This window comes from Bacillus rossius, chromosome 7 (assembly GCF_032445375.1).
Source record: "Bacillus rossius redtenbacheri isolate Brsri chromosome 7, Brsri_v3, whole genome shotgun sequence".
Lineage (NCBI taxonomy): Eukaryota > Metazoa > Arthropoda > Insecta > Phasmatodea > Bacillidae > Bacillus > Bacillus rossius.
The window spans coordinates 7,627,452-7,648,107 of record NC_086335.1 but is presented as its reverse complement, the minus strand read 5'-3'; the positions used below and the strand labels follow the sequence as shown (position 1 = coordinate 7,648,107).

The window sequence follows — 20,656 nt, the reverse complement described above, 5'->3', positions numbered from 1 at the left end:
AAAAACTGGTGGCCGGAGTTCTTCAAGAAAAATAGCAAAGCACTTGGTTTTCAAATGAAGGAACAGTTCAAACTGGCTACATACAGACATGTTATTTATAACTCTGAAACGCCTGGATATGTTTCAACTTCTACGTTCATTGATGGGATTGTTTCAAATACTTTCAAGTTGTTGAAAGCTAACGCAGAACCAAGTTGCCCCTCTCGAAAAGCTTACAATACACACATTCCATTGAACCTGCTTAAGATACAAGATGTAAATAAAATCATGAAATATATATTCCAGAAGAATATAAAGGTATTTATCAGGTCATTGTTGATTGGTCACCAGCAACAATGGTAGATTCAGAAGTCGAGAGTGAATAAGACATTGTGATGTGTGTGCTTGCAAAACATGTTAAATTAGATCTGATAAAATTCTTCTGTGTAGTGGTATGCAATTTAAAGTGTTTGCATAGTTATTACTAAATGTGTGTTGCATTATTGGCTTACAATGTCTAACATATATATTTATCTATTTGTATTACATGTATATATGTATTTTTTAGATTTATTGGAAAAAGGAAAAATGTCCTTCATGCAAATATGTAACATGTAGTAATACAATGAGTAAAACATGGATTATTTTACTTTACTAGTATTATTCTTAAGTACCACAACAAATTTTCTATTCGGCAATGATTTGAAAAATTGTTTGTTAAAAAGATATGAGGTTTTTCCTTGTTTTTTTCAAAACAGTGTATTTGGACTTTATCGCATATCGTCGCACCTATATTTAAGCCGTCAAAATTGGGATAGAAAAAACTTTTCTCGTAAAGTCACATGTTGTTTTTTGGTCCCACTATTAGATGCCGAGCGCTTTGTGTAGATATATTTCCGTATAAAACGATGTATTTTAAAAAACTTCAATTATCCGCCGATCATCGAAAAGAAATCTTTTCTCTCTGTGCTGTAGTAGAAATCTAATTTTATCCCAACATTACCACTTATTTAATTAACGGAAATACGAAGTTGTCTCACGTGTCAATTTTCTTTTAAAGATGTTTTTAAACGTTAATACCATTATCTGTTCGTTTGCGTTGTCGCGATGTACCGCTTACAATAATGTAGCCAGCGCTATTCTCCGTTCACTCTTACCTGAGTTTTGGAATAAACAAACATTTTCATTGGCTGCTGGCCGGCGCGCACATTATTTGTGCGCAAGAAATAGTCCCTTGGTTACGTACCATTTGTAAGTATTTTTACACTGCCTTTTTTATAACAATTGTTGTTATATAGCATTATAGCGTTTCACTATTAATATCAAATACAGTTTAATGTGTCAGCAAGTATTTACTTACAATTATGTTAGCAGACGCCGTGTGTACAGTGTACAGTTGATGCCCGGCGCAACTAGACTTGCGCATAATAGTTCGCGACCGGGAGCGCTCCTTTTAGTTCGCAGCTCCTTGGCGAACTAGGTCGCTCTTTTAGTTCGTCTGCTCCCAACTGGAATTCAAAAAAGACAGGTCACAGATAGTTTGTTCACTTTGCTACCGCCACTGCAGGCGATCTTCTTTGTATGTTATAGTAATTTTTTTTAATGATCAGTGTTGTGAACACCTAGATTATTATCCTTTTTTGGGTTATTATACATCAAATGAGTAAATAAATTAATAATTTACATAATTGGGTAAAATGGCGTATATAAAAGTTCTGTTTTTATTCTTCACTTAACATACACTATAATCGAAAAATTTTAATTTATAAAAGGATTCGTTTTATAGCTAGTTTAAGAAATATTATTTATGAAATGTGTTTATTTTAGTGAATAAAATACAGTTTTATAAATATACAAATTTTAAATGTTTTTTTTTTTTTTTTTTTTTTTTTAATTTTTACACATGCACATTCACAAGAGCTAAAGACATCTGATCAAAGAATATAGCATATAGGGTAACATGAAAAGTATCTACAGTCGACAATGTCAAAAGTACATAGTAGTTAAGAATTTTTTTCACATACACACACAAATTTTGGAAATAATAATAAAAAAAAAATACAAACAAAAAATATCAGTGAAGTTAACAAAAACTGTGCTCCACACTTATTGTTTTTGAGATAATTTTTTAACACTGCATAAGACTTAAGACAGTCATAAAAACAACTTGTTTAGTTTATTTTTTTAATAAATGACAAATAATGTATGAAATGTAAAAATAAGTTTATTTAACAATGGTTTTATATTGGTCAAAATTTTAATATTAAAGTTGTCATCAGCTGTCAAAATTATTTTATGAATATTGAAATCATTTTGTAAACACTGATATAAGTACCTAATGTAATTATGTCTGACTTGTTCTCAGTATACACCACGGTTTCCCCACCGCGAAGTTACCCTGGGGTAACCGTGCTCGGACACGAGTATAAAGCTTCATCAACAAAACGATCATATTTGAAAATGTATTGTTACGATTTCCCTGCGGGTTCGTAAGGATAGCCCAATAAATTAGATTTTATTACACACACACAGTTTTATTTACTACCACTACTTGACACTTACAAATAATCTTCTAAATTAGCAAATAATTAATTACACTTAAAGAAATGTCAATTCCCCAGTCACTCGTTTCACACACCTCGCTGGGCCGCACTTCCGGCGCAACTCTCGTCGCAGCACCCCTCGTGGGTCTCCGCCGCGGGACTCCGTCGCCGCACTCCGCCGCCGCACTCCGCCGCCGCCGTCACACCCTTCGCCGAGATCCCACTCGACGACTCGCTCGCCACTTCACTCGGGACTCCGCCGCGCCCGCGACTCTATCGCCCGGAAACTCCCGACTCCACTGAACTCACTCACTCCCTGCCCTGGAACCTTCGTCCAAGGACTTCGCCACTATATCGCCCGGAAACTCCGCCGCGGGAGGACTCCCACTCAGTCTCTGACTGACTGACTCTCGAAGGTCGGCCCAACCTCCTTAAATAGCCCTTGGGTTCCCGTCCAGAACAATCGGGCATGTCTCCGAGATATCGCGCGACCTTCGTCGTCGAAATGCCCAGAAACGCGTCGTGAGTCCTCGAAGGACGCGGCGGCTGCTCAAAGAACGCCGATAAACTCAACAAGCATCGGGTTCCCACAAAACACACCGATAAACATGTCTGAGTCCCTCCATTCCACAGTGCGGCCTCCCTTAAGTAACTCGATCTGAGGCAGGTGCGCGCTGCGAAGGTCAGGATGTCGCGAGATAGTATGACACGAGATACCAGGGAGAGGGTGCGGGTGGAAGGGGGCGCAGACAGGCCGAACGAGCGCGGCGACGCCAAGCACTGAAGCCAAGCGCGATCGTAACATTGCCCCCTCCTTAAACCTGTTCGTCCCGAACAGGTAATGCATCTCCTCCTGGAGGTCCCCATGCTACTCGAAGTTAAGGCCTCCTGCCTTTTCTCCATCGCGGGCTGTACAGTCTCACTAGGTAACCCTCTCTCGCAGTAGATGTTGCTTCTCTCGACACCCAGTGACACTTCTGCGTTGCTGATGACCAATGTCGTTCAGTCAGCTGCCCGAGACGGGCCGACCGTTGCCTTGGACGGACCCGATTCTCTTGAGAGCATTGCTCGTTGCCTCCCAATGGTTCGCTTGTTTCTTCCCTTTTTCTCTCTGTTTGTTCTCTCGTAGCTACTTGTTCACAAAGCATTTCTTCCCAGCTCTTCTTCGTCTCTTCTTGGTTCCTCATTCCCTCTTTGTTCTTATGAATATCGTCTGGACTGCTTTCAGTTACTCCTTGCACCATCTTCTTCACTCTTTGTGTTCTCATTTTCTCTTCTCGGTCTTTATTCCCCTGTTCTTGGTCCTTCTTCACCTCTTCTTGGTCTTCCTGTGTTTCTTCTTGGTCTTCCTTCGTTTCTTCTTTGCACTTCTCTATCTCTTCTTGACTCATGTACATCTCTTCTCGGCTTTTCTTCAGCTCTTTTGTCAATTTTCCCCTCTCTCTTTCGTTTTTCTTCATTTCTTCTTTTTCAATGTTCCTTACTTTGTAACTCATCTTTACTGCTTCTGTTCTTTTCTTCAGTTCTTCTTTCATCTTCATGTCCTGGCTAATTTCCACTTCGCTGTTCCCCTCTAGGCTGGTATCCTCTTCGCTGGTCTTCTCTTCACTGGTCTTCTCTTCGCTGGTCTTCTCTTCGCTGGTCTTCTCTTCGCTGGTCTTCTCTTCGCTGGTCTTCTCTTGGCTGGTCTTCTCTTGGCTGGTCTTCTCTTTACTGTTTTTATCATGGCTATTATTCTCTTGGCTGTTCTTCTCTTCTAGGCTTATCTTCACTTCGGTCTTCATTTCATTCTTAATTTCTTCCTGGCCACTCTTCATTTCATCCTGATCCTTCTTCATTTCCTCTAGGCTATTATTTGACCCACTCTTCGTTTCTTCATGATGGTCCTTACTCTCATTATTTTCACTCTTCACTTCTTTCGCAGAGTTCTTCATACTGGTTATCCATTCCCTCATGTCATTCACCATTTCTTCCAGGATAACCCTTATCTTCCTGATATCTTCTACATTTAACTCTTCAGCAGCCATCTCTTTCTAAAGCATTTACTAATTAATCAACCTAAATATTTTTTTCTAATACTGTTCTTAATTTTAAATGGTCTAGCCGAACCTTCTAATTAAACTAACGATAACTATTACATTCAAAACTAACACTGACTACAGTATACTCAAACTAACTCTAGAAAATTTCAAATTCACTAAAGTTCTAAACACTAACTATATTCTCGTAAACTAAACTATATCCTTAACTTTTATTCTAATAATGTAACTGAATCATAAATCTATTAATTAGGGCTATCCCACTTCTGACACCAAAATGTTACGATTTACCTGCGGGTTCGTAAAGGATAGCCCAATTAAAGATTTTTATTACACACACACAGTTTTATTTACTACCACTACTTGACACTTACAAATAATCTTCTAAATTAGCAAATAATTAATTACACTTAAAGAAATGTCAATTCCCCAGTCACTCGTTTCACACACCTCGCTGGGCCGCACTTCCGGCGCAACTCTCGTCGCAGCACCCCTCGTGGGTCTCCGCCGCGGGACTCCGTCGCCGCACTCCGCCGCCGCACTCCGCCGCCGCCGTCACACCCTTCGCCGAGATCCCACTCGACGACTCGCTCGCCACTTCACTCGGGACTCCGCCGCGCCCGCAACTCTATCGCCCGGAAACTCCCGACTCCACTGAACTCACTCACTCCCTGCCCTGGAACCTTCGTCCAAGGACTTCGCCACTATATCGCCCGGAAACTCCGCCGCGGGAGGACTCCCACTCAGTCTCTGACTGACTGACTGACTCTCGAAGGTCGGCCCAACCTCCTTAAATAGCCCTTGGGTTCCCGTCCAGAACAATCGGGCATGTCTCCGAGATATCGCGCGACCTTCGTCGTCGAAATGCCCAGAAACGCGTCGTGAGTCCTCGAAGGACGCGGCGGCTGCTCAAAGAACGCCGATAAACTCAACAAGCATCGGGTTCCCACAAAACACACCGATAAACATGTCTGAGTCCCTCCATTCCACAGTGCGGCCTCCCTTAAGTAACTCGATCTGAGGCAGGTGCGCGCTGCGAAGGTCAGGATGTCGCGAGATAGTATGACACGAGATACCAGGGAGAGGGTGCGGGTGGAAGGGGGCGCAGACAGGCCGAACGAGCGCGGCGACGCCAAGCACTGAAGCCAAGCGCGATCGTAACAGTATCTTTGCAGTAAACATTTGCAGCGATCAAGAGTCAATATTTTTGTAAAGTCAGTATCCGTTAGACGTCTGAAATTTCAGCTATCCGACCCGAGCAGATAACGATAGCCAGCCAGCGATAAAGCCGTAACTAATACCCGAAAGGGAGAACGAGTGACGACTTTTGATAAGAGCCAGATCATGTGCACAGAACTAAGAGAAGGAGATCGGAAGAACGAACTAATGAACTAAGGAGCGAGGTCTCTGGGAACTAGTTCGCGTAGTTCGTCTGTGGGAGCGCTCTTCCGAACTAGTTCGTTCGCGAACTACACAAGTCTAGGTGCAACAGTTGTATTTCGGATTCGCGCGCGCACGGTTTGTTATGACTGACGCCGGACCGAGTTTTGTAAAGCACAGAACGGGAAAGCCTTTGAAAAGTGCACAGAAAACTATTGTGTTGAATGTTTTTAAAACATTTTCAGACAAATATCCGGATTGTCGTGTGAACGATATCGCGAGTTTAACTGCGGAATTTACGGGTGTTTCGAAGAGCAGTGTGCTTCGTGCAAGGAAAGAATTACAGGACACTGGGACATGAACAACTCCCGGGAAGAAAAGGAAACGTGAGTATCATGTTATCAAAACTTGTGATGATTTTGTGAAGACGGCTATTAGGCGTAAAGTATATAGTTTTTTCTTCGCAAATGAACCACCTACGCTGAACAAAGTGCTACGGTGCTTCCTGTTATATTACTTCTCCGTTTTTTTTTGTTTGTTTGTTTGCCTGAGCCTCCAGAGAACTACCCATTTATTGAGTGGCTCCCGTGAGACCTTTGTAGTTTGTAGAGGTGTAAAAGTAACGAAAATAAGCGTACCCGTATGTATTCGTTACTATAACATTCAGTACTCGTTACTATCGTATCGTTATTCGTTACTTCTGATACCGCATAACATGCAACGAATCGAGTCGTATTGCGTACGCGTACAGTATGACGTCGCGTAAATAATAATAATTAGAATATATACAATTAACAATATTTGATAATTAACAGTTTTTGTTAACCAAGAAACAATTAAATCTCATTAGAGCGGCCTTATTATATTATCTATTTTAAGATAATAAAAAAAACGTGAAAATTCGCGATAATAAAAAAACAAAAACATACATATTTCTAATTTGTAAAAAATACTTTCTTACGTTGTTTCTGTTCCAATCTCAAACTTTGTCTACACACACAATACCTTTAATAAACAGTAAAATAACTTGGACGACGAATTTCCAAATTATACTTTACTTAATAAACAAACATCGTTCTTTGTAACGTAAATTCATCGAATATGCGCGCGCATGCGTGAAACATACGAAAGATGCGAGATGCGAGTAACGAAATGCAGCCGTGTGTAACGTTTCGCTACTCGTATATAGACGGCGCACCCGTTACTCAGTAACGAATACATACGGTTCGCTACAGCTCTAGTAGTTTGATTTGGAGTACCTGACCAGTGGTCCCACCTTCTGCCTAATGTTATTTTATTAGCACCGACTGTAATGAAGTATGTGTGTGTTGCAACTAGTGCTTGGCGCGCAAGATGAATTCAGCCTATCACTTGCTGACGCGCGCAGTGATACGACGGTGTTTGTTTATTTCAAAACTCAGCTACGGCTGTGTTCCAAATAGGTAAAAATGCGTGCTCACGTACTCGCTCACGGAAGTGACGTCACGAGAGTGTTGTTCCATATAGTCGAGTGCGCATATCGAGTGCGTTTGAATGCATGCTCGTTGCGTACTCTCGTAACCATTGTTTGTTTACGTTTACGTCTGGACTATTGATCTAAAACAATGGCAAATGAACAATGCACGTTTCATTGTAAGTACCTGTTCCTAATTAAACAACACGCGATGTCTTCATGTGTACTTCCAGTACCAATCATTGCTGCAAGGATCGTGTTATAATTAAGGTTATGTTACCCGTCTCCTGTTTATTGCCTGACCAATGCGACGTAACCGTTGCCGTCGTAAACGTCTCTGTTGTTGGTTTACTACCATTAGGGCCGCAATTGCTCCTACTGCGTGTTCCATTGTCACAAATCAAAACCTACTCATAAACACACGTCGCCGCCTACCACGTGGGTGTGTTTACTTTGGAGTATGGTTGTTTTCCAATTGGCGAGCACGCATGGAGCATGCACTTTGCACGCAAGGAATTGTGGGTGTGAGTATGAGCACGAGTGCAAGTGCGAGTGCGGATTATTTGGAACACAGCCTAAGAGTGTAAGAGTGAACGGAGAATAGTTGGCATCATTCGTGTTTGGTTATGTTGCTTCCCGTATAGAGCGCGCGCACGTAGTCGAATATCGATATCTCGCCGATTGCATGCAACGCGCGCTATCTTTCGAGTGTCGTGTTAACTACATTTGACGGCCCGCACTTTTTCCTGGCGAGTCGCGAGTGTGTACTACGGCAATAGTTCCGCGTTGGTTCACGTCTCAGATACAAGTTGTTACGTTCGCGTCACAGTTTTGGTTTTTCTATTTAAAGTTGGAGAAAGGTTTTTGTTGCAAGGACTTATTAATTTAAATTGTTTGACTTGCTCTTTTAAACTAAACTATTTAAATAAACGTACTTTCCACGAATGGGTTTTGTTTTCATGAATAACTTTAACAATTTTTTTTTCCCCCGCACAATCGTCGCACCACTACTTTTCAAACTTGATTTTAGATTAAAATGTGCGACGATTATGCGAGAAAACACGGTAGTCAAATGTAATGTAGTTTGATTAATCAACTTTATCATTGTTTTATTAAATATATTAATTTTGTCTTCCTATGTATTAAACAAATACTGTCAAAATATCCATCTTAGTATTTTGCTGACTTAATTACCTTGAAATCTAAGAAAGATTTCCATAAACTGTACAAAAGAAACAACAGTTTATTCTGTTATTAAATATGTACATGTATTTTTCTCATGTTCATAAACAAGTGAAGCATTAATAAAATGTGACAAAATCTAGTGAACCCAAATGATCAACAACACTATCAAGTACAATCCAAAAATTTTTTGGCGTTATGTAAAGTTAATGAAAGATTAATTCAATGAACAAATGTCACTAAAAACTAATGATGTAACTTGTGACACTACAGTGTTATGAAATATTTTTGCAGAGTATTTTTTATGTATTAATGTTGTTTTTTAGCTATACTTATCAAGTTCCTTCAAATGATACATATCTTGATATAACAATCCTCCTATTATCTCTGAAAGTCTTGTATTATAGGGTATTAAAGCCTTAAAATCTTCTAGATCAGCCAGTCCTGATGGGATATCTAATTTTATTCTGAAAGATTATTCAAATTTACTGGCTCCTTTTGACACACATGTAATACTAGTTTCAAATCTCAAGTTTTTCCTTTCAAATGGATAATTGCAATAAAGTATTCCCATTCACAACAATGGCTCTAAATTAACTGTGTCTAACAATCGTCCAGTTTATTTAATTTATGGTTTTTCAAACATATTTGAGGAAAGTATTTTTAAATTTTAAAATTTTTGTTGTAGTAATAAACTATCAAGTAATGAACATTTACTAAGAAAATTCTTTGTATCAGTAACCATCATTCTTTTTTATTTACTGCAAGTTCTGGTGTACCGCATGGTGGTACTTTGTCATTACTTCTCTTTAACGTCTTTATTAATGATGTAACGCATGGTCTTAAAATATTTAGGAAAATAAACACAAATAATGATTGTTTATTACTCCAAAATGATATTATTGACATTAACAACTGGTGCGCTAGAAATATGGTTACCCTCAGTTCTAAATAAATAAATATATAAAAAAATATATATACCATTTACCAGAAAACTTCATCCTGTCAATTATTTGTATAAATTAGCTCATTTTTTAAGTAGTAAAACATCCAGTATTGAAGATCTTGGAGTCATTTTAGATACTAAATTTTACTTTTACAAATAAAAAGTTATTTATATTCTTTTCTTATAGAATCCTTGCTCCAATTAAATATTATCACCTTTTGTAAATTAATTCTGTTTTTAATTCTTCATTTTATTTTGCACTAATTGTAACTAAACTGATATATTGCTCAGTCATCTAGAATGACATAAAGTCTAGTGATAGTAACAAAATAGAAAGTATATAGAATAAAATAATTAAAATAATCGATTCTCAAAATGTTCCAAATCCATCTTTAACTCTTCTTTCTAAATGTAGATCTCAATTAAATGCCTTCTTTAGTAAAACAATGTTATAATTATAAAATCAAATTCAATTATATACTTGACAATACTGGTTTAGGGGTCCCTCAATTTAATAGCCTGTTACTATTTTCCTGGTGTACTCTAATTTAGAGATTAGTCTCAAACTTTATATCAAAAACATTCAATTTAATTAAGTAGCCTATTTAAAAATGCTTTATTGGTATCCATTATTCTATATCCATTATTCTGGTATCCATGTTATATTTTTTTTACACTGAAGTTACTTTTTGGTGTAATCTTCTCTGTAATGTTTAGTTGATCTGAGCAAATTTTTGGTGTAGGCCTACCTTATTAATGTATTTTTCTATGTGTTTTGTCCTTTGTCTCTTGTGTTGCCCTTGTGCATATGTTGCTTCCTTGTATATTTGTAGTGCCTACTCTCTTAGTCTTTATAGGCATTTTACAAATTAAGTTTAATTAAAACGAAGAGTGGCTCATCTCCTAAAAAAGATATATGGGTTTCTTATAATTATCTCTTGACTTTTTTGTTATATTTTAACATTCCAAGACAAACCTTTTCATTAGCAGAAAACCATTTGGTAAGTTAATTAACATTTCAAACTAATTATTTTTATCATAATTTAATTAGTGATAGGTCCAGAGACGTAACAGGGGCTACCCCTTTTGAGATTACAAATACAATCTTTTTTAGTTATGCAAGTGGATAAAAGTAGATATTTTGTGGGTTCAAATAGTATAAATTGATGTCACGGGGAATTAAAATAATTAATTAGGTGCTTAATAGGTGGTGAAATTGGGCGCCACCACGTGGATACGAACGTGGACCTGGCTTGCAACTCTGTCCCATGTCCCTGGATCGTGACGGGGTCCGTGTGGGAGCTGGGCTCGAATCCCGCTCAGCGGCGGGTAGGCTAGTGCTTAGTCAGACTGTAATCGCCGGTGGGCTCTTTGGGCGTCCCACATGTCTCTGTCCTCATGCAGGGGCTCACGTTTACGGCAGAGAAAGTACTCACGGTTTGGTGGTAAGAGTTTTTATTAGTTTTGGGTCAAATCCCAAGTTTCTCATATCCGAATTTTGAATCCAAATCTCAACGAGTGCCTCGAATCCTCCCCTCGAATCCGAATCCTGGTTTTAAAGGGTCAAAAGTGAAATAATTTGCAATATTTAAAAAATTTTAACTAATATTATATGCTTTTTCATAACACTTGTTTGCTGCGGAGATCGTTAGCAACATTTTAAATTAGTAATTGCTAATGATTTTACAGTGTTTTAAATGTCACTAATGTATACCAACCAACCGATTATACAATATCATATTATTATATTTATTCCAACTTAACCATTTGATAAAATGATAAATTACTTGAGTATCACAATATTCACAATGCCATTTTGCAGAATGTTTTGAAAACGTGCCAGTAAATTCAGAAATGTTTTTTCAAAGTCCTCCCCTCCCTTAGTTAAAAAAGAATTACTAATGGTTTTTACAAAATAAAAACAGTGTTGGGTTTCAGAAACTATCTAAATAAATATACATAAGATCATCTCCATAACTTTCTTAAATTCAACCAAGAAATTAAAATAATTGAATCATTGAAACATGTGGTAGGTACTTAATGAAGTAGTACACCAACTGTATCTTTTGGCATGAACAGGGCAGAACCCACATAATGTGTACATTTCTAGATCTTGTAATAACAACTATAGTAAATTAAAACATCTGGATGGGGCAAACATATGTTAAACACATTGTTACATGTCTTCACATACCATTAACAATCATTTCTTTGCCTAACCTATGAGATTTATAAAACGTTAAGTGTGAACAAACGAGATGGTAGGTTATCACCGTGTTATTTTTTAATTTTGTTCAAAAATTTATTGGGAAACCACATATTTTTCCATTTGAAAAACAAAATTTTTGTCATGTTAAGTATTGAAAGAAATGTACATAAAACCAGGTATAAATATAAAATACTTTGTAGCTATTACTGTAAACAAAACCATCCTTTATCCACTTTTTTTCTTCTAAATAACCAAAGATAAAAAGATACCAGATGTTAAAACACAGCACAAAAAGCAACTTGTCACATTTGTGACATTCAAAAATAAAATCTTTGGGCTCTGTAGTAAAAACATTTCTACTTTTGTTCGAGATATATTGAAACAGTTATTGAAATTAGTTTCCTGTGTTAAATATCTATATGACTGTCCACGTGAAATTTTCAGAAATGGCTTCGATCAACTCGCACAAACAGCTGTGTTCCGTAAAAAAGAAAGTTGAGAAATTTCGGGAAAAATTTAAAAAACAGCAGAATATTGTAGTTTTCTGCAAATTTTGTGCTTCACCATATATTTGTGTCCCTCAATATGGCAACCTATACATTTATATTCGTTTCATAAACTAAATTTTCCAGATGAATACATATATGTGATAAATTACTTATGAATATAAATTAAAAGAATAATATTTTAAGGAACGGAATTAGAATTAGTACAATGTTGAACATAAATATGCCTGCCCAGTAAACTTAAAAGAGCTTGCCAGTGTTGAATTTTTTTACTTTTTTTCTATCCAATATTTTCCTTAGAATCTTTCACCTTAAACCCTGAATCAGTTTCCCCCGAATACCGGATATTCGGTGGGATTCAAGGAACACAACTGAAGTGGATGTGCTACGCATGTTGGTGAGACGTGGGGGTGATGTGTCTGCCCGCAGTACGTGGAGTACGGGCTGCAGTCCCAGGAGCCGCCGAGCCGGCCCCAGGGCAGCGTGCAGGCAGCACTGACTGCCTACAAGCCCAGCACGTCCGTTGCGCCCGCCACCACCGCGCCCGGCACCGCCTCCAAGTCCTCGGGGCCCGCCCCCAGCATCGCCAGCCGCGTGAGTCACTGTAGTGCACAGTCGACCGTATTGTTGTAGTGTTTGTGTATATTTGACAATCTAACAGTCTGGTGTTTAAGTAATCTCCAATTTTGTGGTGATGTGGCCGCCAAAACTGGCTCAGGTTACTACAGATTATAAGATTTACTGTGAACCCTTTTTTTCATTGAAAAAGGGTAAAATGTCTACTACTGATATGCATGAAGCTGTTCGTCCAAAATGCGGAGTAACACGGTGAGCTGGCCGGCCACACCCGCTCACGTCTCTCTCTTCACTTGTCCACACCAGCCTCTCATGCCACACATTCACTTCGATAATTAGTGAAATTATTTTAAACATACCACATATCTGTCTTAGAAGAGTGCAGACGGATCAATAATTTTTATAGCAGATGACGGCATGCGAACATATTATTATTAGAGAAGGATCAATGTTGTAAACTCGAGCCAAATCAAGCGAGTGATATGAAAAAACGGCACCCTTTCTCCAGGCACAAGTTTAGTAATGTACATGCTAATTTTTATAGAAGAAACTGACAACAAAGAGTAGAATACCACCTTTCCTCTCTTTGGGAAAGGGACAGGTTAAAAAAAATTCACGCACTTAGGTATAGGAAGAAGAGAAGTGGGTAGGCCTGTGCGAATATTCGAATTTTCGAATATCAAAATGAATAGTTTATTATTCGTATTCGATTCGATTTCAAATACTAACACTTCGAAAAAACGAATATTCAGTCATTTACGAAAAAGGCTGAGCGGGATCACATCTGGCCACGTAAAGCCCGTTTGAACACAGTAATTTGGAGCGATAACTAACGTATTTTATGTAGAAGAATGTCGTCATGTCGTTTAAAATAGATTTGAACTGTCAGCATACTGATAAAGATAAATACGTGTCTGTAAAATCCATACAACCGGGACGTTATAGGTGACAGTTTTCAGATTAGAGGATGAAACATGGTTTGTCGGCACTGTAATTTCGTTCCGAACGTGACGGCGAAGAGAGAGAAAATTGTACAGACCATGTGGAAAACATCTGGCCACATACTCACAGCAAAGACTCCAAAAGCCTAACATGCTACGTCAATGTTTTTCAATAGGATAATACACAGTAAACGACCGGATGCAGGCGGCAACCTCCCCCCCACCACTTCATACCTAGGGACACCTGTTTGTGGTGAAAATTCTTGGTTGATTTCGTCAATTATTTTTTGCTGATTTCTGTGTTTTTTTTTGTCAATTTTTATCCCATTTCGTCACAAATTTCGCTAAATTTTAGGTTGAGGAAAAAATTGTTAGTGAGAGTACTATAACACAACAAGGCTTTTAATATAATAATACACATACTGTACAATTTTCTCATCGAAAAAACCATAAATGATCCAATAAAAAAAATTAAACACCAGTTTCTTAGTCAGAAAATGCTAACGTCATCATTAATTCCATGTTGCAGGGCTTTAGTTTTACTCTCTTGTCACTCATTATGTTCCCATACATTGAGAAACTCCTTTCAGTATCTACGTTACTGATAGGAACCCACATTGATTTTAGTGCAGCATTAACAAAGTCAGGAAAATCACACTTGAGTGAAAGCAACATATTAACTACGTATATCAACATCTACATCATCTGTTTGGCATGCATTTACAACAGAATCCCTAAACTGTAAGTACGGCAGTAAACACTCAGTTGGTGGAAGTTCACACAAGAAGGGTATATTTTTCATGGCTTCCTGAATTTCATGATTTGTCAAAGCCAATTTCAAAATATTTCTGGGATCAAAAAGTTTACCAAGACATGAAACAAACTCCTTGGCACTATCGGACGCAATCAAATCATCCAATTAATTAAGACACTTTTCTCCTACTAACTTTAACTGAGATGTCAGTTGAGACTGACTGTGTTTGGATAACTTTGTAAGTATATCTGATGTTTTTTTACAAAAAAGAACCCATCTTTCAGTAACTGAAAAAAATTTTCTGAGGTCACGATAATGTGAGGAAAGGGTTGGTGCCATCGGAACACTAGAACTCTCAAGATACTCAAGTAACTTGCAACTTTTACGGCAATGTTCAACAAGAGCAACTGCTTGACAATGTATCTTTCCAACTTCACATGCAGTCAGATTTTTGAAGTACAGAACATTAGCACTTTCTTCTTCCAGGGATTGCAGAAACACTACCAGATCATGCAGATAATCACTTGGATACTCCACACTCAGAAACCAGGAATTCCACCGCGTAATCACAGGGATAGGAAAAAGTTTGGCTTTATGTGGCTGATCTTCATACTTATTTCTTAAAAACTCCAAGTAGGCATGCTTCCTTTTACGTGTGTTCAGAAAGGCATGCTTTGCTTGACAGACACAGGTATTCAACTCAACCAGTACCACAGACCAAATATTCCCCACCAAATTCAGTTTATGTGCCCAGCACTGTGTGTGCACCAACTTCTCAGAAACCAGAATTCTAATTTCCCCAATACACTTGGTCATGTAGCGTGCCGAATCTGATGTTATTGAAACCATGTTGCAATACCTGATTTCCAGTTTCTGCACAACATCAACAATGGCTTGTGAACATTCAGTAGCATTAGCATTATTTAAAATTATCACTCCCCCTACATAAAGTTTTTGAGCTGAAGCATCTCCACACCCTAACACTTTAATAAGCACCATGAAAACACACTGCCCTTTCTTGTCTGTGGTTTCATCACACAGAATGGAAACCCTCTGGTCTTTCACAGCTGCCTTGATTCGATCTTGTTCTTCTTTTATTATTTCGGGGACATAGCCCTCTCTCAGTCGCGTTGCTGTTGGTAGATCTCCGGCACCTACATCATATTTTAAAATATTGTACATATTGTGCACAATTTTTTTTAGTGACTTGCATAAACAAAATAACTAGAAGCCCAACCACTATAGTACCTACACAATGTCGAAATGAGCAATACAATTGTAGGGCAAAATCTCAACTTTAAAAGGTTACACACTTTTTTTAGAAGTAAATATCCCTATTGCAAATAGCTACTGGTATAAATAGAGGCAATAATGTTGCACAATATAATTTTCTTAACTCTTTGATCAGCTATTTACAGACGCTCCACAATTTACTGCTAAACACAAAAAATTTATTTAAAAATATCTTTAAAAATCACGTCGACTTACCTTCAATGTACTTATTCATCCACTCTCTGAGACTAGGATGATCAATTTTTTCGAGCGGAATATTAGCCTCCATGAATGCTCGTGTCGTAGATAAAACAAATTCACGTTTATCGTGTTTTGCCTTTTTAACTCCAACTACCTGTGCTAATTAAACTTGTCGTTTGATGCCAGTAGATGATGATGCGGTTAACCTTTCCTTATTTTTTTTGTGCGCGACACTATTCTTAATGTGTTTGAGACACGTGTCTTTTCTTTCCCACTCGATTCGTACATTACAGTATTTGCACATCAGTATTTTCTTTGCCTTATCAAAAATGTAGAAGCCGTCATCTGCAAATTCTCTTTCACGGTCATATATCGTTACAACCATTTTCAACGCACCTCGGCAAATACGTATCTGACTTCAGTACCTTGGCATTTGTTGACTAACAATCCCGCGAAAAAAATAAGTGTATTGAAGTATTTTGTCGCTTTAGCCAACTTGACGAAATTAAAAAGTTGTGCGTAATATCGCATGTGATAATTTTAAATTGTTGAGTTATTTGCGTTAACGTATCGGACTACACTCGGTATGCGCACGGGGCCAGAGCAACTGAGTGCAAGTGTAACCGAACAAAAGAGCACTCACGCCGAGCGCCGATTTATCGAATACGCACCGGTTTCGACTTAGGATCGATACATCAAAATAACGACGTAAATAAAAGAATGAGTCCAGAAAAACTTATTTTTTTCGCGTATTTCGCAAGATCTTTGTTGTTTCGTGAAGTTTATCATTTTTCGTGAGAAAAAGTGAATTTCGTAATTATTTCGCGATTTCGCGCCTCGCGAAAAAGAGGTCTCCCTATTCATACCATTCCCACCCTTCCCAAATTCCTCGCGTAGTGACAGCTCGCAATTATCCTGTCCCGCGCGTCAAAAAAAAAAAACTCTTGCCAAGAACTTACTTAAAAGCTTGCGATCACGTTACATGGTGTACCAAGATTTTGAAGTAAATGTGTTTTCTATGATGGTAGATCCACGGTTAAAAGATTAGCTAATTGAGGATGAAAATTAAAAAAAAAATATGGGTTGAAAATTTGTGCAGGGAGGTATGTAAGCTGTGTAAGCTGAACACAGTAGCTGAAACTATAACTGAGACAAGTGAGGCTACAAGTGAAATGCCTATTAAGAAGTCATCTCTGTGGGCCTACGTGAAACCTTCAACAGCAGCTCAGTCTACTCTTGCAAGCTACGAAGAAACTATCCAAGGAGAAGTAAACGAATATCTGGCAGCACCCTTAATCCCAAAGAATGAAAATCCTTTCAGTTTCTGGTCAGAGAAGGGGCGCACTTGTTTCCGAAACATAGCTGTGGTAGCAAGAAAGTACTTGCCTATACCTGCCACACAAGTGTGCAGTGAGAGACTTTTCTCAACAGCTGGCAACATTGTGACGTGTAGAAGAGAGAGTCTACTCCCCGAAAATGTAGAGCAGCTTGTGTTTCTCCACAAAAATTTAAATTAGCTAATATGTAGTGATGTGACAAGACTCTTTTTGATACAAACTAATTATAAAATTGGAGAACCTTAAAATTTTAAGTACTGTCAGTTTTTTGATTCTACATACATTGTATCAGTAAATGTACCTGTTATCATATTGTAATGTGATGTGATATAACATGTTTTATGGGATTTCAATTCTCATTCCAATTATTCGAACTCAATATTCATATTCGAGAATAATTTGGTATTCGTATTCGAATTCGATTCAAACTAAAAAACTGATATTCGCACAGTCTTAGAAGTGGGTACTTACTCCCGGAGTAATGAAGTAAGGCAAAACCAGACAAAGGATTGAGAAACACACGTGCCATATTTTTAAGCGCCGATGAGCTGAGACTGGTATCCATGAAACTCTACTGTAGACTAATATATGGTGCGTCCCACATTCGAAGGCGACCCTTTCGGTGATAATGTTAACTTTTTATGTCCAAAACTAAAGCTGCGATTCACATGCAGGGACAATCCTTCTACGAGTAAATACAAAATGTCGCTGAGCATCATTCCGATTTTAATGATCGGTAAGAGGACAATATCGGTTGATTAATCAATTGAAAATCGGTTTATACCCAGTTCTAGATTAAATACCTAGCAATCTGCTGGTTTATTTAACCCCTGTTTCCTCACATTTTAACCAATATTTAGTGACTTTTAGTTTAGGCCTATTTCCCACCCTAATAGTATTGCCACGTATTACCCATCGTTATGATGTCATTTAATTGCTCAATTCCACACAATGCTGGTAGTTTATAAAATTGCAATGTAAAGTTTTGGCAGGGCAAAAGTTTAAATGGAATGCAAAATTCAACCAGGTTTATGATCTAACATGATTGTCTTACTTAAACTTGAAATGTTTCATAAAAAAATTACTGCTAATAGTACATGCACAAAACTGTAAATCTTGCTTGTAGTTTATCAAAAAATCCAATGACCCAAGTATTATTTATATTGGAAGGTTGATCACTTATAGAATGATATCAAACATCTGTAGCTGCTCGTCTGTATCTGTTAGCGACAACCAAGAGCTGTGTAGTCCATCGCTCCGCTCCCAGTGGTCCTCACACCTGTCACAAACACTCGCAGCTCAGTCCAGCTCTTTGCCATCGGCAGTGTGGGGCAGATCTCCCAACATACTCGGTGCAAACCAAAAACACTTTATTGTTGCTTATTTACCGTGAAACCTTTTTAAACATTAAAAAAATTACTATACCAATTTTGATTTAAATAAGTAAACAGCTAAACATGTAACAGAGCCTTTAAAAAAATGCAAAATTATTTTATGTATTACTTGAAGAATTGAAACTAATGAATTGTGTTTAGAAAATTAGTACCAAATTACTTGATAATCAAAAAAATTATTATTTTAAAGCCTACACCAAGTAGGGAGATAGCCACACGGTACGGGAAAGAGTAACGGCCAGACTGAGGAGTGTGTGGTTGTGCGCAGCCGTCCATCGCCAATGCTACCAACATCGACACGCTGCTGGTGGCCACGGAGAAGGAGGAGAAGATGACTGCCCCGCCAGAGGCGCTCCAGGACAAGATAGGCTTCGTGTTCAACAACCTGAGCCAGCTGAACCTGCAGACCAAGGTACACACATCACCTGTGACCTCTGTCACACGTGCAGTCCGGTCAGCGTGCAAACTGACACTTATATGTATATTTGGTTTCACAGAGTTGTTTATTTTTGAAAATTTTACAAACTAGCAGTGGACTTATGTTTGAGGCGTAAGGTTTGAAACAGATCTACGGTGTATGTCGCACGGTTGTGCACAGAAGTTTAAGGGCGCAGGAACTCTAAAATGATAATGTGCTCCAAACCACATGGACACCAACTCGTCGGGATGAAAGGCGTGACCCTGGCCACACGAGCTGGTCGGTAAGCACGAGGGCTACTGTTGCAGTGCGACGAACTGCGAGACATAGTGACGGAGGAGTACTGGCCGTGGATGTCCCAGTACTTGGTGATGAAGCGGGCTAGCATTGAGCTCAACTTCCACACGCTCTACTCCAACTTCCTGGACGTGCTGAAGATCCCGGAGCTGAACCAGATGGTGCTGTGCGAGACCTACCGCAACATCAAGGTGAGGGTGCACCCTGATCACCCTTTTGGGTTCTTCTCAATTCCACCACCTCTCAAAGTATCGAGTGAAGGGAACAGGTTGCGAGTCTGTTCATGAGTGCATCCTGTCTGCTCATGTTGTCGGCCGTGAGATGAGCGGGTGTGACGTGTGATCCGGCAGTTTAACATGTTTTTCACTGACATGCACACCCACGCCACTCGGAGGCAGCAGCACCCACACACCTTGTTCTCACCTCTGCGAATGTTCACTAATCACAGCCTGTATTTTCCTCCCAACCCCGCTCCTTATCATTACAGTTCTGTAGATCATTTCCCTAGAGTGTCATGTGTTGGTGGTGGTGTGATTTAAGAAGTGTGGAAAAAAAAATTTATCATCCTAAACATTGGCCATGCACTATGTCAATAGTGTACCAACAAAAATTTCTCTAGCATATTTTTAATTTATTTTGGAACCGGCTAACTGGGTGCTGTTGATCTAATTTAATTTCCATTTTGTTCTGAAATCTTGAGCATAGATATTGTGATGGTATATTGCAAATTGTATTTTATTTTTCTTATATATTGAAGATACATTTTGGTATCTGTTTGTTATAAATATATACCTTTTTTTTGTTTTAGCTGTACAATCATTATTAATGCTCACTTAATAAAATACACATTTTTAAATTCCTATACAATTTTTTTCTTGAGACCTGAAACATGTGGTTATTATTAGGCCTGTGTGAAGCTTTGACTTAGCGAATCAAATCGAAGCTTGTTTTGATATTTGATTAGGCTTCGCCAGGAAACTTGCTATTCATTTCATTTAAAGTTTTGAACGTGATGCGAAGCATAAGAAAAAAAAACATGTCATATGAGGAAGTGCTCTCTATGAGTCACTATATGGCCTTTGTTTTTCCTGCAAGCCATCAAACAGGCTGCGAAGACGAATACGAATAATCAATCTATATATTAATGGGGACATAAATCAATTTTGGTGAACAAATGAACATCAGCAATCTCCAGTTGCGACCACAGCCGTAGTTGCTACATTGCTTTC

General features: G+C 38.4%; 1 protein-coding gene across 3 annotated transcripts in view; it reads left to right on the top strand.

Annotated features, from left to right (window-relative positions):
• Positions 1 to 20,656, top strand: part of LOC134533664 (CCR4-NOT transcription complex subunit 1) — a 238,302-nt gene that overhangs the window by 104,838 nt on the left and 112,808 nt on the right. For all 3 annotated transcript variants that reach the window (XM_063371211.1, XM_063371210.1, XM_063371209.1), the window contains exons 17-19: positions 12,667 to 12,831; positions 18,981 to 19,124; positions 19,439 to 19,618. In XM_063371211.1, coding sequence (XP_063227281.1) covers positions 12,667 to 12,831; positions 18,981 to 19,124; positions 19,439 to 19,618 — 489 coding nt within the window. The remainder of the gene's footprint in view (positions 1 to 12,666; positions 12,832 to 18,980; positions 19,125 to 19,438; positions 19,619 to 20,656) is intronic.